General features: G+C 45.7%; 1 protein-coding gene across 3 annotated transcripts in view; it reads left to right on the top strand.

Moving 5' to 3' along the window:
* Nucleotides 1-4119, top strand: part of METTL9 (methyltransferase 9, His-X-His N1(pi)-histidine) — a 126874-nt gene extending 122755 nt beyond the window's left edge. For all 3 annotated transcript variants that reach the window (XM_085629032.1, XM_085629030.1, XM_085629031.1), the window contains one exon: nt 3403-4119. In XM_085629032.1, the coding sequence (XP_085485158.1) occupies nt 3403-3605 (203 nt within the window). In that variant the 3' untranslated portion in view covers nt 3606-4119. The remainder of the gene's footprint in view (nt 1-3402) is intronic.
* The last annotated feature ends 21976 nt before the right edge of the window (nt 4120-26095 follow it).

The following is a 26095-nucleotide window of genomic DNA, read 5'->3' as shown; positions in this document are numbered from 1 at the left end:
TCGACTTTTGGTTGCAAATTTCTTAGTTTTCGATTGTCATAGTTTCTGTGCCGATCCAAGCGGATGTTTGTGAATCCCAAGAAAAGAGTAACTTTGTGAGAATCTTGAGTGTTCTTCTATGTGAATCGGCCACCGAGCATTTGGACTAATTGTCCGCCTACATTCTCGGTATTGATGGTTTTGCGGATTGGGAATGATCCCCAGGAAGAAAGAAGTAGATGCAAGTTGTGATGGAGCGGGCATTTCATTAAAGACTTGCTGCCGCTAAACCACAGTTAATAACCATAACTGTTAACCGTCTTGAGTATTTCATTGGGAAGGCCTTGGATGTTGATTATTGAGCTATATTTCTCCATAATCGTGCAAATGGCGTCAAAAAGCCATCTGTGCAATAATATAGAAGATGAACTGCAGAAGCAAGGGCTCCTCGATGAGGCGAGTGTTTTTATGGCTTGCATTAGTGCCAATTTTCACATTTCCTTGGAAGTCATCAGAATAAAGGTTTATTTCAACTGTGTTCTTTTAACAGCAATTACTTTTCGACTGATTCATTTGAGAAATTATATTCATCGTCCCTGCTGTCTGAAGTAGATCAAGGTCGCTTAATGGTTCGAAATGTAAATTAGCGCTTTGTTATCTCATGAATTAGCATCTTTTAATCATTGTGCCTGAAGGTTAATTTCCAACATGGAGTTTTTGGATTTAATGGAGGATTTTGTTCATAATGGTGCTGGATGCTACTGTGACAAAAGAAAGTAAAAAATGCATTTTTAAGGAGTGTCTCAAACACCGAACGTTTATTTATGTACAGTTTTCTTTGCAGAAAGGTTTTCTCGAAAGCTTGCAATAGTTCACCACCGTTACTGACGTATTTGGTGTGCCTTCAACAAATCATTTATTCAGTGCATTCAATTAATGAAACTACAGCATTGCTGCAAGAGATTGATGATGCCCCCATCTTTATTCATTGCATTTCATTTTGCAAATTAAGGAAACCGAAAGTAGTATTTGTATTTTGCGTTTTCTCTTTGGTAAGGATCTCTTGCAGAAATGCTATTCAGAGGTTGCATGGGAAGTGTTACCTGGGCGGGTTTCCATCCTTGGTTACACAAAGTTATGATGCGAGGAGGAAGGTTGGGAGCAGGAGTCTACAAGACAATGGGTGCTAGCATAAGGTACTTTGTGCTAGTGATGTCAGCCGTGGCCTAGCTGACGGGCAACCTGCTAGATGAAACAACTGGCTTCTGGTGGCCACTTTGGAAGTTCTGATGGAGGTGCAGGTCTCTGGTGTGAGTGAGTGCGTTCCAATATTGTGTTGAGAAGGAAATGGTTATGCACTACAAGATTGGGTGTGATGGGACCATGTCTGTTTTGTAAGTTTGAGCGGTGGAGCATCATGTAATGGAAGCTGATCTGAGCATGGTGGGACAGGGCAAGGTCAGGAACGGACTTGTAAATCAGATGTAAGAGTTTGCAGTGACTTGAATCTACACCTCGTATGGATGGCAACGTTTATGACTTTTCCAAAGAGCTGGATTGAGTTCAGCCATGGGACAGAGCTTTGAGGGTCAGCAACAGCATGGTTTGCAAATCAATATCTTGTTTACTGGATGATAAACTATGGACAGAGTTTAATGCAACTTTATTACACCAGTTTGGACAGGGGGTAAGGGAATATACCTTGTCAAGTGGTGGTAGAAAAGGTAAAAACCAAAAACAAATGTTGGTATTGAATTGGACTCCAAGATAGCAAGCAATAAAATGGAGCCAGGACCAGGTATGGTTTTGGAAGTAGCATAGGTTATCATTTGGCAGGGTTAGACAGCAGACTGAGCCCAGGTGGTGGCAGATGAACCATAACATGGGGTGTCACCTATACTATAAGGCTGAGGGCTTAAACCTGTGCACATTAGAGTAGGGGTGTGATGTTTGGGCGTGTATGATTGGGTTAGTTAATGAAAAGCCTCAAGTGTATAAATTACTCTAGTAGTAAGCTGCTGTGGTTTTTCTTGTGAGAACAGTACTCTACAGTGAAACGTTTTCATAGGTGGCTGTCTCTGTTTTATCAGTATGGAATAAAAGTGTTCAACTTTAAACTGCAAGATGCATCCTACCTATGTCCGTTTCCAGAGGCCGGCCATGTTTTAATAAGTATAACAATTCTTTATACTTCTCTTCAGATCCATCCCTGTCCACATTAGGCGCTCAGTCTCCTGGTTTTTCAGGTGAAAATGCATTTCACCTGGGTGCAGTGTAGAGGCAGAAATGGGGCAACGTGCATTGTTCTCCCTGCAGTTTGGTGCAGGTTTCTCCACCGTGCACAAGGGGGAATTTTCTTGTGCGACATGATGACTGCCGCTTCAGCCCTACCCCCTAACCCTTGCATCTGACAAAACATTCAGTACTTCAGTAGAGCCATACAGCCCCTTACTTGTTGAGGGCCCAAAACCCAGCAACAGCTAAAGTTTCTGCTTGGGTGGCATGAGATGGGTGATTCCATCTGGAGAGCACCTTCTTGGATCTGTGTAACAGGGCTATATTTTGTTGTGGGAAAGACCACAATATCTGAGACGAGACAAAAGGTAAGTGTGCTTTTTAAGTGCACTTAACATTTCTCTCTTGTTGTTGCCTGCAACCTGAGTCCTGTGAAGACCTTAATTGATCGGTATTGTGCGAATAAACGTATTGCCCATAGATTGCAAGGAGTTAACAGGAAATTGCCATTTCTCTTTATTATGTCCCCCTTTCTTTGGTTCAGGCCTGTAGCTGCTGGTTAGGCAATCGGCTGGTAAAGCCCTGAGCAAAGAGAGGTAACACTTAATTAGGTGGAGCATTGAAGTGTAATAATAATGGAATGGTATTTAGTATGGCCTGATGTGGTCATCAGTAGACCAGGTACCTTTCCCTGATGATGCGGACGTTGCCTTCACAGACCACAGTGATTCTCCTTGTTATGTTGGTGGTGCCACTGTTGCATTGTGATTCCCTGATTCAGAAGCACTGTCTTAATCAAAGAGCCATCGGTTTATGATTTTGGTGTCTCATGGTTGTGTCCTGGGAATCTTACTAGCTGCTTGTGCATAGTCTGTCAGTAGACTTAGACATTGCCCGGCATATGGAACAATGTGTGTTATCTATTTGTATCTAGTGCTGTTGACTACAATGATAGTCAACTGTAGGAAATGTGGGGGCTATTTGGAATATATGTTTGGAGCTTGCTTATGACATATCTTGTGTTGGTTGCATGCGAGTTGATATTATTATAAATCGTTGGAAATCTTTGTTGCTTGTGATGTCACTCAACCTTTTGCCCAGATTTGTCACATTTGAGAATACTGTGGAAATTTGGAAAATATTGAAGGTTGTTTGGGATTTCACCTAAACCATGGTGTTTCTCAACAGGTGGAAAGTGGGAGAAACCGTCCGAAGTTATGGAAGTCAACGGGAAGGTTTGGGAGGAGCAGGTGAACAGCCTGACTGAAGTTTTCCATGAGGCAGGATTCGCTGTTGAGGCCCTCACCAGACTGCCCTATTTATGTGAAGGTGATATGTATAATGACTACTATGTATTAGACGATGCCGTTTTCATCCTCAAGCCAGTGTAACCGCATCCCGAACATCACGACCCGGAAGCAGTCTATGAAGTAAAGCATTTGTCTTGATTACTTTGTGGGAGGGGACTTGGGGGTGATCCTTTTAAGCAAACATGTCACCATTTCAAAGGCCAAAATAAAGATGTGTTTCCTCTTAGTGTGGCTGAAGGACATTGTTTTATACGGAATATTCAACCCCAAGAATCATTTTTATCAGCTCGCACCCCGACAGTGCAGACTGCGCTCCCGACAATAGTGGACATATTTTTTATACTTAACTGCACTATAGATCGTAACCAAACAGAATCAATACAGTTGATACAGTGTGACAGATTGCTTTTTCTTTCTTTTTTTTTTTTTTTTTTTTATTATGGAAAACAAGTGAAGACTGGCACTTACTTCAAAGCATTGTTGAATATATAGCGTTTTGGCAAATGTTCTTCCATGTTACAAAGTAGTATTTCTGATCTTCATTCTCAAGCACATGTTTTTAATTATGCCAATAAATGTTTTGGAGACGAGGAAATTGAAGTTTCTGTTTTTCTTTTAATTAAATATATAACCATCATTTTGTTCCTTGCAGTTTTAAGAAGAATAAAAAAACTTAAAAGGGTATTACTTTATGGATGCATTGCATTTCTCAATAATATATCTACAATGTTCTCATTTCTAAAAATTGGTAATGCTAGACCACGATCTTTCATCATTGTATTACAACAACTCTTTCAATGTATTGCTTCTCAATCCAACACTCTATAGGTGATGTCTCAAAAAATAATTCAAAATATTCGACCAAAATGAAGGCGAATCAGAAAATTAGGAAGGAGGTCATCACGAAAAGAAAAATCAAAAGATAAAGAGAATAAAAGGGGAGGAAAGAAAACACGGAATGCTTGGGGTATCCTGTAGGGAACACAGAAAAAAAAATAGCTCAAAAAAGCCAAAGGAGATGAAGGAACTGAATGGAAAATACCTAACAAATGGAAGGGAAGAGAAAACGAGCATTGTCTAAACTAATAGGTCTAGCCTTTGTGACCTTTTGGCTTTGCCAATGTTTTTAGTCCATGTAATTTTTTGTAGGTGTGCGCACAACGCAGACGCATGCCTACACAATAATGTGGCTCTTTTTTTCTTTTTGGTTACCAATCTAACTTGGGCACCAAAGCCGCACCGGGGGCACGCCAAAGGAAGGGGTGGACGGTATGTAAAAGCATCATGGGGTGGGCAAGATCAAAAGCAACACAGGGTTTGTGAGAAGCAACACTGAGGGTGCTAGTGGGGGTAGCCACATGGAGCAGCACATGGACAGCTGCAAGAGGGAGGAGGGCGGGGATAAGCAGTCGTGTAACACAGAGCAACAATAAGGGGCTGATTTCGATGTCTGCCACCACCTCGTTCCTGGGACCGACCGACACCCGGTCGGCTGTCCCTACGGCCTAATTAGGATGCGACCAAACACTGTTGGGTGGCATTCCTACTTTTCCTTTTGGGAGCATGCATTAGGGCCAGGTTACGCCCGTAACCTGGCCGTAATGCATGCTCCCATAGGGAAATGGGAGGTGTGGTTCATTCCTGCACCCTGCAGGGATCATCAGGGTGATGCTGTAGGTGCCCTCTCGGCCCCCAACCGGAGGTCGCACACCCAAGGAGCCCCTGCTGCGGGCCCCCCAAACACACTTTTTGACATGATTTCCATGTCGGACAGGCCAGCATGGTTTCCATGCCTGAAACCTTGCATCGTAATCTCTAGGGCGGAAAGGCTCGCCCCTGAGATTACTGGCCAGTTTACGACGGTCTCCTGGAGCCCACCGTAAGACAGCCAGAATGACCGTCTGGTTTACTTTCCGACTGCCAGCATCATAATGCGGCGGTCGGAAAGTAAACCGAGGAGCCCATTACGATACGGCTCGGAAGGCTCAGACCGTCAGTCGGAGCCTTCCGAGCCACATTGTAATCGTCCCTTATGTGCAGGGGGACAGGGAGAGAGATACACGAGGGAGATGGCTCCAAAATACACACTCTAATGAAGTGTTTCCACAAAAGATAAAAGTAGTGTTGAAAAGCAAGGAGTAAAAACAGTGATGCCAGCCAGTCCAAGGGATTGTAAAGTAGCAATGCTCCATGGGAGGAACAAACACAAGATTGGCTAGCTGGGACATGAATATGAAGCAGGCAAATAGGAGTGACAAGGGAAGACAGCAAATGGTAAGCAATGGGCATACTCCAGTCCTCTCCAGGTTATTGGTAAGCCAGAATATTCCTCGCAATAGACCGAGCATGCACAGTCTAGTAAACGCTACATTAAAAGAAGGTGCTGCAGTTGCACCCCTTAAGGATAAAAATGGGAAATTTAAAAAGATTTTAAAAATATGTATTAGGAAAAGAGAGGACAGGGGTGAAACTCGAAATGATAAAAAATGACAAATGAAAGATAAAACATAATTGGAAAATATAAGTAAAACAATTTAAAAGTAAATAAATTCGAAGTTATGAAGCACATTTTTCATTATGTTTAATGTTTTAGCAAGTGTTTTGTGGATAATAAGTGCAAACTTTTATTGCAGATTGATCATTAATTCACGGAGCCTTCGCAGTGGATGCCATCTGCTCTTGTTAAGGTGTTCAGAATGGTGTTGTGCTACAGCACGTGGATCGAAACTGTGGGTGAGGGGACTGTATGTGGAAATGGTACATGGAGGCAATAGACGTGTGAGAATGTGGGTTTTTCAGTAGACGCAAGGGATTATGAATGGTGAAGTGGGTGAAACAACGCATGTTAGAGCAAGTTGGTGTAACCACGAAAATGTTTTGGAATCACGTGATAGTCCCTATGTTTCGGTTCACACCATTCATTTATTTCTAGCCCAGCCAGAATGGAACTGTGTCCTGTATCTTGGAGTTAGGATTTAGTCTACAACTATTTCTCAAGCTTATTGTTTTGGTTTTTAGGCTCCGCTTTTCTTAATTTCTGTAAGTGCCATTATGTTAACTAAAACCTTGCTATTATTATTCCAAAATATTTGCTTTCACGCAGATACAATAAAATAATTAATACAAATGTCAGTGTGTTTTGTGACCACGTGATTTGTAACAAAGTTATAAACATTGTATTGTGTCTGCCCTTGAAAAAATCTTTAATAGCTTGCATTTCATGTTATACCTTGCACTGTCTCGTGTCAAGAGTCTCTTACCATCGACAACATTTTGTTTGCATGTCCCAGGTTGTGATCAGAAGGGAGCAGGGTTGGAAGATGGCGAGTCTTCTGGATGCCCACACTAGTCTAGACCTCTACTGCTGAACAACTACTGGGCATCTTGGTAGTTATTGTAATATTGGTGAATATCAGTAGTTTTAGGATCTGTGCCCTTTGCAAATGCAGAGGACCTATATTTGTTTAATGTAATTGGCCTGAAGGGCCCACGTTCTTGCTCAGACACCACACTTTGAGTAGATAAAATAGATGCAATCTAGTAGCTTGGCATTAACGGATCACTAAACCATTTGATCACAGACCTGGATCGACCTTAATCAGGTTCAAATTTGCCTTCCTCAAATAAAAAAAAAACTGCAAAATAGGAATATTAAGAACGCCCATTTCATCATTAAGATGTCCAGAGCACCTAATCCCTTCAAATAGCTTTTACGCTTCTTCAACAGTCTTTGTAGACAAAGTAAGAATGTTCTGCCATGATGTTACTCCCTCTGTTCCTGTCCCTTAGCAGCGGTGCTCAAATTATTAAAATTCTCCTACACTGACAAATCCCTGACTTCGATCCAAAAGCCCCATAGTTAAATCTAATCTGCCGGATCTCCTGCTGACAGAAAGAAACTTTGGCTCCCACCCTGCCCTTGTCCATTAATCCTCATGTGCTTAATCATCCTTGTGTACTAGAACTTGACCTGTGATACAGGAATGCTGGCCAGAAAGGACCTAAAAGTGTTACTTCACCAGCTTCAATTGCCATTAGTGCAAAGCTATTACCCATCACTGGGTGTCTTATAAATACATGAAGCTACACAAATGCAAAGTCCATGTCTTGAATCCCAACTCTTGGCCCGGGGTACTGGCCTTTCTCCATTTGGCTGAGAACTCTTGGTCCCTATCCAAAACTTCTGCTTTGTTACAACCGCAGCATGATCCTGCACAATTATCCCTTATTAGGGTCCCAGGTAAATTTACTGTTCCTGTCCCGCTTTTTTCACATCCACATTTATTTTTAATTTTCAGGAATTATGCCCTCCTCAATGTCCTCTCTGAGTGATTGTTTAAAGAAGTCTTAAAGGTTTGGTGCTAGTGATTAAATACACTAATTAGCTGTGTTGATTATTGTAGAAAATCAATATTGTAATAACTTGCTAAAATTTGCAAATCTCATTGCTTGAAACATGCTGTATTAAAGTACATACTCGTAATTGTATGCAAAGTAAATTTGTTAGAGCAAACCTGTGAACAGACAACTTACACCATTGAAGGAGTCAATATGTAGGTTGAGTATTGGTGGAAGCAAGAGACGACTTAGAAAGAAGGCCAGCATTCCAGCTCCAGGAGAAAATTCAGATCCTATGACCGAAGAGAACAGAACCAAAGAGCTTTGACGCTATGTTTTCTCCAGAACCCTGAGACGGAGCAAGCAGAATCATCCAGAAATAGATATCCTCTGTCAGAGTAAAATCTCACTTGTTTTAATGCGTGTCGAGTATTTCTATTTTAATGGAGTATTCTTATGAGGATGTCGACCGTGAGTGTAATGCTTGAGTATACGATCACAGTCTTGAATCAAATTAACATACTTGCAAATATTAGACTGTGAATATTGGAGCTTTTGTTTACTGTTTCCCTATCAGTCCTATAAATAATGGGACTGGAGGGGGAAGGGGAAAACACACCAATTTCTCTCCAGAGAACAGCAGGATAAATTCGTTTTTTACATGTTTTTATGCTCATTTGCTCTGTGGAAGTCAGGCTTGTTTTCTTCATGAATACAGGGGGTGTTGCCGGAGAACTGATGCCACTTTCCACTAAAATGGAGAAAGGATTGGTTCTTACCCATTGCCGAGGAGCAAAGGTACACCAAGCAGAAGAAAAGGAAAAACAGAGGAGCAAAGTTAACCATAAGGCCATGGAAGCAGAGCACAGCAGCACACCGCAAGGACTGGGGAATCCTTCAACATTAATGCTTCCGAAGGGTCTGTAACCGTAAATCCTCAAAGGAAGTATTCAGATTGTCTGCCTGCTTCCAACATTCCACTTCAGATGCAAATAGTGGTTACATTGCTATGTTTAATATACAAGACTTGATCCTACTTGTTACAGAGCTATGAAGTCAACAACATATTTTTCCATTCTTTGGCCTAATATTAACATTATTACACACACACACATTCTCTCTCTCTCACTCCCCCTCTTCTCTTCCCATCTCCCTCTCCTCCCCCCCCCCCCCCACCATCCCCCTTATAGAGGTTGCTGTCGGGCACCGGAACGCCAGCTGTGCTCGATATATTACACAGCTGCCACAGTGCTTTCAATCCTTCACTCCCCTCACCCTCTGAAGTAAGAATTCATCAATCTGGAGCTTGCTGTAAAATGCCTTTATTCCACTTGCAATGCAGAGACCACATCAACGTGTTTCCGCTTTACAGCCTTGTTCACTACGTTAAGGCTTTAAAGCTGAAACGCGTTGACGTTGTCTCTGTCCACTTCCTATGGAATAAAAGCATTTGTCAGCGGGCTCCGGAGTGCCGAATTCTTACTCGAGAGAGTAAGAGGAGTGAAGGATGTATATATATCCATTACTGCAATACTGCCGAATACCAATACTGCTGCAAATTGCCGTCTGCTACGGTGTACCTGAACAATGGGGGTGCTTCCATTAAAATCCACCTTTTTCAGTTACTTCCCCACCAAGACTAGACACCAGCACACCAAGGCAGTTACATAAAGTGATATTTATTTAATTGAGACACTGTCATAACGCATTTTGCCGGTACCTGGGCCTTGCTCACATCACATGTATGTGTGTGTATGTATGTATGTATGTGTATATATATATAATTTAATATTCCACTGAGAAGTATTACTATTAGTGGGATCGCTATTGTGTGACAGGGGCTGATGTGTACAAGTAGCTTCCCTGAATTGACCCCAGTAATTTGTCCAATAATCTACGTTAACATAGTGAAAGCGCAGCACCATTTATATGCTCCAAAATCAAAGACACCATAACGTAGCTCCAAAGCATACCCTCAGAAAGATTGTATTAAATGGTCAGATTTCGTGGAGACCACATTAGCCTATGCATTATTCATCAGTCGCCTCCTTTCAATTTCCATTGGTGGTGTCTCAAGATAAATACCCATATCACAGGACTCTTCGTCCCCTATAATGGATGACCATTGTCAAACTGTTATAATTCAAGCCACTCTTTGTAAGTCTCTCAAAACACTATAGCTCCCAGGAGGTACACCTGCTCTTCCACTGTCACCAAGTCCACTTCACACCTCATTTCTACATTTAACATGGACATGGACAGCGAAGATATTATTGTCTGCAACTTGGACACTTTTTAACCATAGGTTAGTAAACTCTCAAGATCCTGTTTTTAAAAGATGTAAAACTATAGTTTTTCTAGACACAATGACCCCTTCCCCTTTTTGCCAACAGTTCCCCTTTCTGTGGCTGAGTGTCTAGAAACCACATTGTTAGTGAGCTTACACCGTGAAAAACCCGCGAAGCACTATCCTACTGCATGCTTAGCCAACTTCTCTCAGGTAGCCCCTACGCATTCCTGTGGCTGCCACTAACCTGCAGCCTGGTTGGCTCCTGCACAGCCACATAACCACCTGACTACTTTTGAGATTTGCCTTCAGGAAGCCCACTCTAAGCACCCTGAAAGGTCTGAAACACCCCATAGATCAGCCTTCAGTGACACAAACTACCACCAGAAACAAAGGTTTTCCCCTTAACACCATGAGAGCATTCATTGTTCGCTCTGTCACCCACACAGCCAATACCAGCACCTCCTATGTAAAAGCATAGCCACTTTTCACTCCACAATAATAACTTCTAAACTAAATCGCCCAACACTAGTATATATGAGTTGAAATCACACAGTGGAAACATATTTTTTCAGACAGTGCTCCAATGTCCTTACTACATTCAAAACAGGTATACAAGTAGAGTATGTAGTTCCTAAAAGAATCAGAAATGGAGAGCAAGCCAGAGCCCTCACACACTCAGATGGGTGTCAAGCTTCAGCATCAGGCAGCTCCTTGTTAGGCCAGTGCTGCAATGTCCAACAGACCGCTCAAGGGTGCTCTTTGTCAGAGGTCTTTTAAAATAAGACACTGTGATGAAGTGTAAGTGCTGTGTGTGTAGATTGGTGTAAGTGTGGTATAATTATAGCTAAGAGAGACCCTGAAAGTTTTTTTTTTTTATAATAATTTTTTTTTATGTTTTCAGCATAAAAACAAAATAATACATCCCAAACACACAATCAAGGCATGGGCAGGTAGTTCAATATGTAAGATCACATAAGTATGCAAATACATTTATACTCCGGGGCAGAATTCTGGAATACGGGGGGTGTCTGACATATAATCCTATCAGCAATATAAGCAGTACTTCCTGTGGTTATGAATCATAGCACTACTAAACCATACCTTGTTGGGGGAGGTTAATTGGTGCATACAAGCTCAAATAGTGTAAACCAATCTTTGCTCATGGGGACTTTCATCATCTATGTTCCTGCCTCTGGTGACAATTCCACCTCAGCGATGATCTGTGATTCTGATGTTGTCCTGTTAGTGTTACTTAACAGGTAAATTTGGTAGTTTTTGGGACAACTTCTGGGGGGGTAGTAATTCACTATATGCATCGGATTGAGTGTTACGTTACAACATGTCTGCATGCCAATCTGCAATTTTTGTGAGTGGGCCCCTCATCCATCGTAATGCCACACTCCACTTAGCGAGTAGAAGACCAATAGCCACTTACGGGTGCAGAGTCTTATTTACTGAAAGATCCCATCCCAGGAGTGCCATTTTGGGTCAGGTTTTAGATCCACACCAATAATAAGACCCAGTTCCCGGAACACTTTTTCCCAGTAGGCATAAACCCCTGGGCATTGGCAGGCTAAATGCCAGAATCCTACTCCCTCCCACCCGCATCTATGGCAACAAGAGGTCTCTGCTAGTCCTTAGTGAAACTGACGTTCAGCGGTACAATAAGCCCTATGTAAAAAAATTAAATGAATGAGTCTGTGCCTTCCATTGAGAGAAACTGACCCGCTGCAGGCATAGCAGTAGAACCACTCTTTGTCACTTAGGGGAGTGCCCAAGTCAGGGTGCCATTCCAAACTCACCCTCAAGACTTTGGATTTGCGCGTGTCCTGAAGCCTAACTTAGAATTTTGTTCTTAACTTAGCAGGTTCCTCAAGTTTAATGGGTGTGGAAAGTGTTCCCATGGTCTGTGGCTCCACTATTTCATCCCCAATTAGGGCACGCCAGGTCTGCCGGGCTCTATAGTAATGGAATAAAACTGTGCAAACTGTCTGTCAGGGTGCTGTAACGCCTCCCAGGTCGCCAGCGCTCCATTTTAAAAAAAATCTCCCATTGTATGTATACCTAGAGATTGTAATGCTTGCCTTGCTCCCACTTCTTGACCTAGTGGAAACCACATGCACCACTGTAGTGGCATTTCTGGTGCGTACATGAAAGCGCCCGCTTGCATATGTAATAGTGGTTGCCATGCTTGCGCGGTAACAGCAATGGAATCAAAGATGTGCAATTTCCTTGATGCAGGTTGTGTAAGGGTCTGTGGAAGAGTGAGAGGATCCGCTGCATTTCTTTCCATGTACAGGAAGGGCAAATCATGTGGAGCATGTATCCGACCCTGAAAGTTTTAATACATGAGACCTCTTGTTCAATCAAAACAAAGGGTAGATGTGTTGGAGACAAAGATCTGGTATGCTCACGGGAAAGTGAGAACGTCGGTCAACATGGTTCGTGCCATGTAAAGTCTGTGCGGATCTGGGCCCTTCATCAGGACAATGTAACCTAATTTACCAATGATTGGGGTTATAGTAGTGGTAGTTAGCAACAATACCCAATCTCAAAAGTCATCCTTCAAGTGTAGGGTATACCTTATAATATCTAAAATCTGACCTGCAATTGAAAAGAAACATTTAGAGAGTGAGAATTAAAATCAAGGAGGGTATTCAGTAGGTCATACCACATTGTCACATGGTAATGCATTAGGCAATTGTAGAAAATACCCATACCATAGGTGGCACCATGCCTATCAGTGAGCGTGCAAATACATATAAGAACAAACAAACAGATAAGTCAACAAGCAAGTGATACATGTGATGTATAATGAACACACACACATAAGCCCCATCATCTACATACTTACTATTGTAGCTAATCTGGGATGCACTAATGCAGTAAAATCCCGAATGAGCAAAAAAGAGCTTACCCAATCTACGCAAATAAATGGCCCCTTAGGTGATGGCAGAGACTGTGCTAGCTGCGGGGTGAAACTAGTCGAAAGAAATCCCAGTCAGCACTTGAATAGTGGAGAAAGGTACATAAAGTAAGAACTATTCAAAATACACTGTCCAACCCACTAGGAAAGCTGTGACCTACCCCTCTCTGCCACACTGGTGGTAGTAAAGAGCAGAGACCATAGGCAGGTATTTACGCACCCCCATCCTGCCTATGTATGATAACCAGGGCCTCCGCTATGGCAATGACATTGTAGCTGAAATTCTTAGAACACCTTCACTATTTGGAGCAGATGGAACCACCCCATCAGGCAGCCATGATAAGGACTGGAATTCTATTACTGCTCTCAAAAAACAGCTTGTAAAAATAGCTCTTCACTAGGCAATGATGACTGAATACCTCAGAGTCATCCTCTCTTCCAATGGCTTGTTAGTGACAAATGCACCATGTATCTTCTTAGAAGACTGCATCTTTAGACGCGAGTGAGCCCAGGTCGCCCTAAAGTGTACCAGAGATAGGTAGATCTTAAATAATCAATAAAGCAAAATGTCTCTCTGAGGCCCTGATGAGATCAATATCGCAGAAAATGCCCTAAAAACTGGAATATTGATCTCGGGCTACAAATCTAAACTGGCAGAGATCAACACAGTCTTCAATGAACATAGAGTTTTTGAAGCAGCAAACAATATCAAAGCTCCAAAAGGACATAAAAAGATTGGATATGGAGAAAGTCTACCCCTATATTAAAGAGGACTTCTCTGCAGGAGTGGGTGATACTGCCTCAGAATAGAACTACCAACGTAAGAACACTTCGTTCAGCAGCATCTCTAGCACAGAAGGTTGGGCAAACAGTGATGGCCGATGGGCCCCCCTCAACCACCTCTAAATAGGTACCATATGGCCCCATATTAGGGACCCCAACCAATGTACCCCCTCGCCCTATCCTATGTTCCCTCAAGGCCCCCACACTCTTTTCCCCTCAGCTCTTTAACCAACCTTTTTTAGACCCCAGTTGGGGCAGAAGAAGAAGGGCGCAGTGGCGACAACCAGAACCACAGATGCAGACAAGGAGTCAAACCAAAAGAAATAGATTGTGAACCTATCTACCAATACACAACAGAGGAGGTTAATGTCCCCCAAAAGGATTTGGCCTTTGTTCCCATACCTAAAGAGGATAAATTCCATCTGAATTGTGAGCTCCAAAATGTCTTTACAAACCTACACCTGAGTTGACAGACGCCGGGTAACGCAACCTGTCCAGATTTACTCTCCTCAGTAGTAATGACTACACATGAAATCCCAACGTTCAAGCAGGCAGTTCTCAAAGACAGGCGTATCAAACTTGGCATCCATTCCACAACATGTCGAATCAGGAACTGGCAGCAGTAAATTAATTGGCTAATGATGCTTCAATCACAATCAAACCAGCTCAGAAAGGCAGCATGATTGTCATTATCTCCACCCCAACTACAATAAAGAATGTCTCCGACAACTGGCTGACTTGAGATATTGCAGCCCCATCAGCCAGGATCCCACCACAAGACTTACTATTGACACCCCGGGCTGGATTAGCAAAAATTAGGTGGAATTCTTGGTTAACACCCACCCCAAGGAGGTTATCCTCCTCTGTGTAAACACATTGTGTCAGGCATAGGTTCCCTTCTAGAACCACTGTCTAAGTTCTGCAATAATTTCTTACAACCATTGGTTATGCAAACACCATCTTTTCTTAAGGACAGTAGGGATGTCCATAATTTTATTGATGGAATAAACAACATCAGTAACATTGATCGCCTCATGACCCTTGATGTCAGGCTCTCTACACAAATATACCCCAAGATGCAACACTTGAAGTGGTAGAGTAAGTAAGTAAGTAATTTTATTAGCATAGTTACTTAAAACCATTGCTGTGCAAAGTTGAATAAGAACAGGTATAATAAAAATACAAAAATACAGTTCTATATAAAAACAGAGTAAAATTGCGCGCTTCATGTTAGTAGGGTTGTTTCTTCTTTCTCGGTTTCCTCATGAGTTCGTATGGTCAACAATGTCAGTCGGCAAGCAGTGTTAAGTCGATGATACAGGGACCGTTATGGATTAATTTTTGGCATCTTTTTTTCCACTGCCTTCATAAATTTTACAAAGCTGCAATTCATGCGAGGATCGTGGGAAGAAAAGCAAACAAGAACTGCCTTTCTACGTGTGCGGATCCCTTGCTGATTGAAGTGGTGTTTCAACAAGTGTTTTCGTTCGTCACGTAGTTTCTCACAAGAGCAGATCAAGTGCAGCATATTCTCTTGCCCCAAACCACATAGCCGACAAAGCGGATCAGCTTTTGTTTTGATCCATATTGGAAGATTTTGAATGCAGGGGAGCAGGCCCAGCCTGTACTTTAAAAAACACATTTTGGTGGATTTAGAATATCCCTCGCCAAAATAGTACTGTGGTGTCTTCTTTGAATACGAATTTAGGATCATCCAGCCATGCGTTCTTTTGGAAAGGGCTGCCTTGTCTTGAACCCATGATAGCTGTTTGATCGATTTTTTGACCAGTTTTTTGAAGGTTGTGTGGTTTGCTGGGGTGTCCCAGAGCTCCTCTAATCCAGTGTTCTTCAGGCTTTCCCGTAGGAACTTGGCTGCTGCCGAGGACGGGTGTTGGGCTAACTCCATCCACAAATGTTAATTTAATGTTCCTTGTATCGATTTCCTCACTTTGTCCCAGGCTATCATGAAGGCTCCCAGCCTTGCCAGGATCTGTTGGTCAATGCCAAATTCAAGCCTAATTTGAGCTGGTGAAGTTTGCTTGGGCAAGCTGAAGATGATTCTGTAGGCAGCTGTTATTGTATTATCAAGGGTCTTGGCGTCTCTTCCTCTAAGCACCTCGCTCCCGTAGGTGATCGTTGGGAGAAGTTTAGCGCGAATTACCTGCGTCAAGGGCAGGAAAGACGGGCCAGAAAGTTTGTTGTTTAGAGATTTTAGCGAAATTGCCAAAGATATCCCTTTCCCTCGAATGCTCGTTCTTTGGGCGGAAAACTGCCTTCCGTTATCAATCTTCACTCCTAGATATTTATATATTGGCGTATCACTGATTCTTATTTTTTCCCAGTACCATGATGTTGATTTGTTTCTTTTCTTGCTGATGGTCATAGTCTGGGTTTTCTCCTGGTTTATTGTAAGCTCATTTTTTCTTGAATAGCATTGTGTTGCATTCAGGAGGTGCTGAAGTCCTACCTTGGTATAGCTTATAAGGACGATATCGTCAGCATAAAGTAGGCAAGGTAGTTGCAGTCCTCCTAATTTGGGGGCGTGGGAGTTGCAGCCATTTAAAATGGGGACAAGGTCGCTTAGGAACAGATTAAATAGGATGGGGGCCAGGACGCAGCCTTGTTTCAGGCCCTTGTTGGTTGGTATGCGCCTGGACAGGACGGATCCATCCCCCACCTTTATCTGTACCCAGGTCTCTGTATGGAGGTTGATTAGCAGGTTCAAAAGGGGTCTGGGTATCCCCCAATCATTTAGTTTAGACCATAAGAGATTCCGGTTTATATGGTCAATTGCGGCCTTGTAGTCAATGAAGCAGAAGTGTATGGGCATTTTGTTAAATTCTGCCTTGTCAATTAGCATGCCCATGCTCAAGATGTTCGTCATTGTCCCTACTGCTTTGGCAAAGCCAGTCTGGTTTGCTGGGATTAAGGATCTCTCTGTTGCCCAGGCCGTCAGCTCTTCTAGTAGGATGCCTGCAAAATATTTTGCCTCATTGTCAATTAAAGCCACCAGTCGATAGTTTTGAGGGGAAGCCTTGTCTCCTGCCTTGTGAATTGGGGAGATAATTGAGCCCTTCCAGGAGCTTGGCAGGATGTTATAGTGTCTTATCTCCAGAAAAAGCGGTTCCAGGGCCGCTGCCCAGCCTGCCACGTCTTGTTTGTAGAGAATTAGCGGGATTCCATTCGGCCCTGGTGCTCCCTCTCTTCTTCCCTTCTTGATTAAACGCTGGATGGTGTTTTGTAAGTTCAGCAGATTCTCTCTATCATTTTGAAACTGACCTTCTGTGTAATTTGTGTTATTGCTCATTAGAGATTTTTGGGGGTCAAACTCCTGGTCCTGGTTATGTCCCGCAGCCTGGTGAAAATGGTTGCCAAGATAGCTTGCCCATTTGTCCTCTGAGATGTTAGATGAGACTCCATGGTGCATGGGTCTTATAAATGAGTTTATTGATTTCCAGAACCTTGACCCGTCATTCCGTTTGATGTCAGAGTGTAGTCTCGCCCATAGGTTGTCCTCAGCGGATTTGTTTGCTTCCCATTTTGATTTTTTCAGTGTTAATTTTAATTTCCGTAGTTGGTCACGCTTTGCTAGGTTCATAGGATTCTGTTGAAGTTCTCTCATTGTGCGATAGATTATGTTTTTTATGCCTCTGATTTTTCCTTTATGTTCTCGGGAGAATTTGCTCGTTCTTTCATTGCTTGATTGTGGTTGTATTTTAGGTCTTGTAGCGTACATGGACATAGTATTTGTGAAATGTTCCCAATTTGTGATTTCGCTGTGTCCAGTGCAATTCCCAAAATGCTGTTTTGCTCTTTCCACTAAGGCTCCGTCTATTACTGCTGAATACTTAATTTTTTTGAAGTTGATGGTGTGGGTTAACTCTTTTGGTTCTTTCGAGAGTTCAAAATTGGGTTTTGCAATCTTAAAGATGGTTTCTTGGGGGCAGTGATCGCTGTCTCCGCTACGACCTATCTGATATGATTTTAAAAACTGAAATAATGGTAATGAAATGAAGGTATAGTCTAAAATGCTGCTTGCTCTTGTTGAATGAAAAGTTGCAGCTGGGGGATTGTCTCCAGATTTCCTTCCATTTAAGGCCCTGATGTTAAAATGTACCGGATCTTCCAAAATCTTATTACCTAGCTTTGTTTGCTTGGAAATCTGTGAAATCACTTGCGAAGGAATGTCCCAGATTGCATTTTGAATTTGTGGATCAACTTCTTGCGTGGGGCCCATGAGGTTGAGGTTGAAGTCCCCAGTGAGAATAACGTTTGTTGTGGATCTTTCCCTAATGCAAGACTCCATGAAGCTGCAAAGATTTTTAGCTTCTTTTCTTTTCTTTCTCGGGTGAATGTAGACGTTGATTAAAGTAATATCGTTTTCGGTGGAGCCTATTATAAATTGTGGCAGATGAATATTGACCGCCAACAAGGCTGTGTAAGTTGGGCCAACTTCTTTTGCCGTCAAGATGCTTGTGGCTGCTATGTAAGTTTCTAGGCCACCTTGAAGGTGCCCGTATTTAGCTGTCCTTTTTGCAGCGGAGAAAAAGCGTAAGTAGCCATGAAGATGCGGGGGATCTGCAAGCCATGTTTCTTGGAATGCCACGACGTCGAAGTTCCTGATGTATGTCATAATCTCTGAGTCTGATATTTTGGAGGCCAGGCCATTAATATTCCATGAGCATGTTCTTAATGAGTCGTGTGCGGCCTCCCCTGGCTTGAGGACGGTTTGTCATTCGTTGTTATTTAAAGTTCTGGCTATCCATCTTGGGTCGGGCAGTCCCGATGATTGTATGTGTTCGTCTACTGTACGTCGGGCACTGTCATTATATTGATCAACTTTATTGCCCTCTGGCCCTGCCGCGCCTCTCAAGACCGGATTTCTGAGGCTTTTCGTAATGATTAATTCTGCCTCTTTTTCCACCGGGGCAAGAATTTCAGGGTATCTAGGCTTTACGTATGGTTTTATTGTGATTCCCCAGTTTTTAAAGGTTTCAGCCTCAGCATGTATTTTTTGTGAGATTGCCAAGGTTGTCCAAGTTGCTTTTGTTTTTTCTCTTCCTGTGTGCTCATCGACTACAAATTCAATGGACACCAGGTCTGAGCTTTTTACTTCTGCCAAAGAGGTGGCATGAGATAGCAGTCGTAGGATGTTGCCCCTATTCAGTATGTCATGTCTTCCTTTCGAGCAGTAATTCGGGATGAACCAGACGACGCCTGTTATATGTCCTTGTTCGCTTGTCTGCTCGCTCTCTGTTTTTAGTTGGTTGGAACGCATATCCTCTACTAGTCTTTTTACAGTTGTTTTCATTTGGCAAGGATTAGGTGCAGTGATTCTTAGCTCTCGGCCAGGTGTTTGGCTTCGTACCAGAGACTCAGCGATTCTTTGTTCATTTGACAGTCCTCCCTCTTTTTTGCGGGGGCTGAGTTGCATGTCCTCTACTAGTCGTATTGCATTTGTATTCGCCTGATTTGCGTTAAGTGCAGTTACTCTTAGGTTATGACTAATAGTATGCTTGTTCAATGCTAGTTGCCCGGCCGGGTGGCACATTTCACCGGGCCTGGAGATGTTGCGTGTAAAATCCGCTGACCCTATAGTAGATATAGTTTCTTCTTCTCTCTTCGTGGGCGGTGCATCTTGGGTTCTTATCGATGAATTACTTGCTGGCTGCCCTGTGCCTGTCTCTGCCTTTTCTGATCCTTGATTATTCCCAGGCTTCGCGCCCCAAGTGTGTTCTTGATTTTTTATTTGCTGTAAGTTGGGGCCGTGCTGACTGCCACTTTTTTGTGCCTGATTCGCGCTGGATTCAAGGAAAATATTGCGAGCTTCACCGGTTTGGAGAAGTAAGTTTTGTATTCCTGTTTCAAGCTCTTTTTGTATGCGAGTCCCAGGTGGTTCCGTGATATTTGTTTTGGGCTTAATATAACACCCCGTCTTATTAGGAGTTTTTGCCTTAGTGGGAGTCTCAGATATACTGATGGCTTCCTCAATATCCGGTGGACACAGGGCATGCTCGGATTGAGCTGCGCCTTGTTCCATAGTTGGAGCATTCCCAAAGAGGTGCATAAAGGCTTTACGTTGAGAGACAATTTTGTGTTTCCTGCCTTTGCGTTTTTTTGCTCGTCTTTGTTTGGCGTTCGTTTTTGGGCTTGCTTTTTCATCCTCAGAGATTGCAGGGAATGGTATTACTGTTGTTCCGGATTCACTGATCCCTGTGCTTTTTGGGATTATAGATGGAGGTGCTCTTAATTTGCAATTGCCTTGTCTATTGCTCGCCGGCGTTTCTTTAATCATTGAGTCGATTGTGTCAGCCACAAATGAACTGTTACGAGGGTTGCATTGTTTGCACTTGGATGGCTTTCTAAGCTGTGTGCACAGATTGCTCAATATTGTCGGTAAAGTTGCCAATTTGTCAATGATTGGGCCGCATCCGCACCCTTCTTTAGTATTCCCAAATCCTTGATTCGACTGAGCCAGATTGTTTTGAAGAAGCGTGTTTAGCGTGCTCAGCTTCCCGTCAATGGCGACCACAAATACAGCCAGTGTGTCAAGTAGCGTCAATTGGGTGTCCATTTTATCCGATTGATAGTTGAGGGCTTCTACTAAGAGTTGTATTGTTTTAAGCAGACTGCACCAGGCATTTTCGTGCTTTGGGTTTTCATCATGATTGTCAGAAATTGTGGGGCTTTTTTGGCCCATCTTTGGTGCCTCCTCATCCATCACTGGATGTTCATGTGATATGTCGCTTATTGTGATTGGCGTATTCAGCGTTTTGATGGTTGACTTGCTTTTGCCTTTGTCTTGAGTATATGCAGCAAGTAGATCTTCCCACTCTTCCTTTCCCAGGAGTGAGGATATTTCTATTGCCTCAAGTGGCGGAGTTGATGACCTATCTGTGCGGGCCATGTTCTTCCCAGGCCTTGACATGCTATCATCATCCATTACTTGTTCAATTTGAGTTAGGTTTTGATTTCTCAGAATTGGATCTTTTGTTTCCCAGCGCTCCTTTTTGGTATTTACATTTGCGTAGTTATAGTTGCTGGGATGCTTAATTTGTTCTTTGTTTTTTGCTATACAGTTCATAGAGCCGTTGGCTTCGTCTCCAGTACCAAATATATTACCCTCGCAAGAGATTTCATTGGGATAAGTGCAGGGGTCTGTGAAGCTTTTGTGCAGTATGTTTGTTGGCTGATCTTTTTTATTGCTGTTAGTTGCCCTATGCACTTGGATTAGATTTGCTTCTAAGAGAATTTTTGTTCCTGGCTGAAACCCATTGGTTATCGCGCCCCTTGTGATGCAGCTTTTATCACGCTGAGGGGTTGATGTCACTTGTAATGGCCCCTTAGCCTTATGGCAGGGGCTACCGTTGCTGTTATTGACTGGCTGTAAGCCAGAGTGCTGTGCGGGCTGAGTAGGCTGGGATGGTTCAATGGGTTGCTGTAAACCTAGAGATTCATTGGTGTTTGAGAGTAGTGTGTCCGCCGCATTTTTTTTTTTTTTTTTTTTTTTTTTTTTTTGAAACCGTTTATTGCATCCATAAAAAGGTTACAGGTATGGGCCTACAACCGCACGGCCGGCCGCTAAAGCATCACAAATATAGTACATACAGACAGTAAAGGTCTCTCAGCGGTGTACAGTAGAAACACAGGAGTAATCAACGGTGCAGGCCTCACGGCGTCCTGCCACAGAGTACGGTTTCATTTTAAGGACTAACAACATCAACAAAAAACCACAACCGCAAGGCAACCCGAGATTCAAGATGACAACACTTGCTCCATAGTGGGGGATCCAGACTGGCAGGAAAGATCTGAAGAGGGGGATGGGAGGAGATCAAGGACTGGGGGGCCGCGTGCCCGCGGCCGAGCAAGAGGGTCCAGCTAGGGAGACGGAGCAGGCGAGGCAGCCGGCAGCTGTGGTGGCTCACAAATGCCCCCACGATAGGCGTTCCAGGGGCCCCAGATTTTCACCCACGCCCCAGGCTTACCCCTCGCCACATACACCACCCTTTCACGGAACATACACCAATCCATGTGCTCTTTCCAGGCCGACACCGCAGGGGGCCTCTGGGATCCCCACAATTGAGCAATATCACGTTTCGCTATCATGTATCCCAGAGTCACCCACCGCGTCTGCGGAACCGAGTAGTCATTCGGTTCCCATACATTCAACAAGCACCTCCTCGCTTCGGGCAGCAGCGCTACACGCGTGACCACACGCAGGACCTCATGCACACCACGCCAGAATCGCTCCACCTTCGGGCACTCCCACAGTATATGCATAAAAGTCGCCAACGCACCACATCCACGCTTACACAGTCCGTCCATGGCAAAACCCATACGTAGAAGCCTCGGCCCCGTCACGTAGACCCGGTGAAGAATCTTGAGCTGGACGAAACGAAGGCGAGCCGGGATGGCCACCTCTTTCGGAGAGGCCACCGCGGACATCCAATCCTCGTCGTCCAGCTCCAGCCCGTCGGCCACCCAAGCCTCGCGTAGACTAGTTAACAGGCACGATCTATCATTAATCAGCTTCTTGTATATGAGGGAGATCGTGCTGTCCGGGACATGGCCATCCAGCACTCTGTCCTCCAGGGGGGAAGACTCCGGAATGGATGCAACATCCGGGAAGACGGAGCCCAGCGCATGGCGGACCTGCAGGTACCGAAAGTACTCACTGCCCTGCAGCTGGAACTCCGCCTGCAGCGTCTCAAAAGTTTTGAATCCCCCCCTCGTCCAAAGATCCCCCACTGTGCTGATTCCGATCGTGTCCCACTTCTCGAAGCCCTTCGATGTCCACAGGGAGCCCAGTCTCTCAGAGGCATACAGTGGAGACGCCCGGGTCAAACGGTCCTTCCACCCCATAGCTGCATTAGCCGCGTGCCAAACCCGCACCATTACACGCGTCGGTCCCGTCAGACGGGAGTCAGGCGCACCAGAGTACAGCGCTCGATTGTAATCGCCACCGGGCAGGAGCATCTTGTCCATCTCGAATGCCGGGTTCAGGGCGGGCCCGTAAAGGCCATGATTAATTGCAGCTAGCTGGGAGGCCCAGTAATACCGTTTAATGTCCGGGAGGGCGACCCCTCCATCGTACCACGGGAGCGTCAGTTTAGCCAGAGCAATACGCGGCCTCCCGTCCCAGAACAGGCGCCGCTGAAGGCCCTCCACCTCACGAAAGTAGCGTGCCGGGACCATATCCATAGTGTTCTGGAGGGCGTAGAGGAAGCGCGGCAAGGACATCATTTTAAACAAGGCCGCTCGACCGAGCGGCGAGAGCGGGAGACGCCGCCAGCGCACCACATCCTCCTTCAAACGCTGGAGAGGGGGCAGCAGATTCCGCTCATAGCGGGCCTCCGGGTCAAGAGTGATATATATACCCAAGTACCGGAAACCCTGGGAGGCAATCTGGATCGGGCAGTCCCGCGGCAGGACCGGAGCCTCCCCGGAAAGCACGTAGACGCAGGATTTCGCCCAGTTAATGACTAGGCCTGAGTTGCGACCGAAGGAGCGCAGAACATCAACTAGGACGATCAGGGACTTGCGCGGGGAGGCGAGATACAAAAGGATATCGTCCGCGTAGAGGGACACGCGGTCCTCGTGCTCGGGGGTCCAGCGGAGACCACGGATGGAAGGGTGCCACCGCAGCCACTCCGCCAGGGGCTCCAGGGCCAGGGCGAACAGAAGAGGCGACAGGGGACAACCCTGTCGCGTGCCCCGCCCCAGCGCGAACGGGGTCGACACACGCCCGTTCACCACCACCTGCGCCATCGGGCCCGAATATAGTAATTTGACCCAGCTGATGAAACCCGGGCCGAACCCAAACTTCGCGAGCATCGCCCAGAGATATGGCCATTCGAGCGTATCAAACGCCATGGTGGCGTCCAGGGACGCCAAGATGGCTGGCTCCCGCACAAATGGGACACGCGCGAGCACGCCGTGCAAGCGCCGTAGATTAAGAGCCGTATTGCGGTGTGGGATAAAGCCCGATTGGTCTTGATGGACCAAATCGCCCACCACGCCAACCAACCGGTTAGCCAACACCTTGGCGAGGATTTTGGGCTCCGCGTTCAAAAGCGAAATCGGCCGATAGGATGTGACCCGTTCACGGGGCTTCCCCTCCTTGTGGATTACCACAATTGTGGCCAGACGCTGGTCCGGCGGGAGGGAGCCCCGCGAGTGGGCCGCGAGGAACATCGCTCGCAGGTGGGGTGCCAGCACATCCGGGCGTAACTTATATAGCTCAATGGGAATGCCATTGGGGCCCATGGCCTTGCCGGATGAAATCGAGCGAATAGCCGAGGCAATTTCGTCCGAGGTGGGAGGGACGTCCAGCGAATCTCTGTCTTCCGCCGTAAGGGAGGGGAGTGCAATATCCCGAAGCAGGGCACGGGAGTCCGCCTCCGAACAGGGAGAAGCAGGGGAGTAGACTCCGCGGAAATAATCCGCGAAACAGGAGACAATGGCTTCCGGCTCCGTGGCACACGCACCATCCACACTCTCAATCAAAGGCACCACTCGGCTCGCTCTCTCTCTCTTATCCAACCACGCAATCAATTTACCGGCCTTATCACCCACATCATACAAGCGCCCCTGCTGCTCTCTACCAAGGCCCCTGGCCGCCTCCGTGACGAGGGCCCGGTAGGCCGCCTGCTTTAACTGCAGAACATGTAACTTGGCGTCTGTTACCCCGTTCCCCAGGTCACCCTCCAATTCCGCAATCTCGGCCTCCACCCGGGTCACCTCCTCCCGCTCACGCCGCCGGGCACTGGCAATAAAGGAGAGGGCCTCCCCTCTAAGAACCACTTTGAAAGCCTCCCATAGGGAGATGGCAGATGGGACCGACCCCACATTCTCCTCAAAATAGCGCTGCAAGGATGTGATCAAGTCGGCACGAATGGTGGGGTCGCGCAGATACCAGGCGTTAATCGGGGCCACCCTGCCATCCCCCCTCGGGAAGACATCGAAATGCAACAACAATGGGGAGTGGTCTGAAATACCCCGTGCCAGATGGCGCACCTCTCCCACCCTCCCCGCATGGGCCGCTGGGACAAGGATGTAATCAAGCCGCGAAAGACTACCATGGGCCCCCGAGTGGAAGGTGTATTGTTGCAATACGGGATGCTTTAAGCGCCAACAATCCACCAGGCCCAGTGTGTCTAAAAGGCCAGGCAGCCACGCCTGTGCCCGGGGGAGGTCCCTAGGGGGATGGCGATCCATAGATCCAGAAACAACCGCATTAAAGTCCCCTCCAACCACCAATAGGCCACTCGGAAGTTCCAGAAGGAGGCGCCCCAGGTCCGCAAATGTAGTGGCCTGTAGCCCAGGCGGGACGTACACCGACACAAAACTGAACACTCTACCCTCCATACGTCCCGCCAGAGCAGTGTAACGTCCCCTCTCATCGTGGTGCACCTCATCAATCTCCAACGGGAGCGAGTTCCTAACCATAATACCCACCCCCCGCGAGCCTGAGGTGAAGCCAGAGTGGGCCGCCAAACGATATCCCCTCCGATTCATTGCATGAAAGGTGTTACCTATAAGGTGCGTCTCTTGCAGAAAGACAACATCTGGGGAAATACGTTTTAAATACTGCAGGACCACACCACGCTTAATCCTATCCCCCAGGCCGTTAACATTCCATGACAACACAGTCAAGTCCCTACCCCCCATCATACGTCGAAACAATCGGTCGTCCCCCACCGAGCAGTCTAAAGACAACAAAACAGTCGCAGGATTGCCTTGCGGTACGAACAAACAACACACCCCCCCCACCCCCCGGTCCCAACAAAACTCCCCCCTCCCTGCACCCCTGCATGAGCCCAGACAGCCCCCCCAAAGTGCAGTGTGCCTGTCGCCCCATAGCTAAATACTAATTAGTCCCCCAGAGGAGGAGGGAAGCCCCCAGCAGACCCCACATGACCTCCATGGGAGGGGAACCTACAGAAGCAGTATGTGGTGAAGGAACAATGTCCCGAGTAAGGCAATACAGTCACCCCTCAATTCTGAACCAGCGGGCCCTCCTCGCCAGCTGCGCTCCCCCCACCCCCCCGGCCCCGATCCCCAGGCAAGGTGTCCAACCAGTCCCCAGCCGCCTCGGGCCGGTCGAAGAAGTGCGTGCGACCATCCACCTCCACCCGCAGCTTAGCCGGGAAGAGCATTGAGTACTTAAGATTTAGGTCCCTTAAACGACGTTTGATGCCAATAAAGCTCTGCCGCTGCTTCTGGACTGCCGGG

Source organism: Triturus cristatus, chromosome 10, assembly GCF_964204655.1.
Source record: "Triturus cristatus chromosome 10, aTriCri1.1, whole genome shotgun sequence".
Taxonomy (NCBI): Eukaryota; Metazoa; Chordata; class Amphibia; order Caudata; family Salamandridae; genus Triturus; species Triturus cristatus.
Note: the sequence above shows the minus strand (reverse complement) of the source record. Positions and strands in the feature narration are given on the sequence as shown.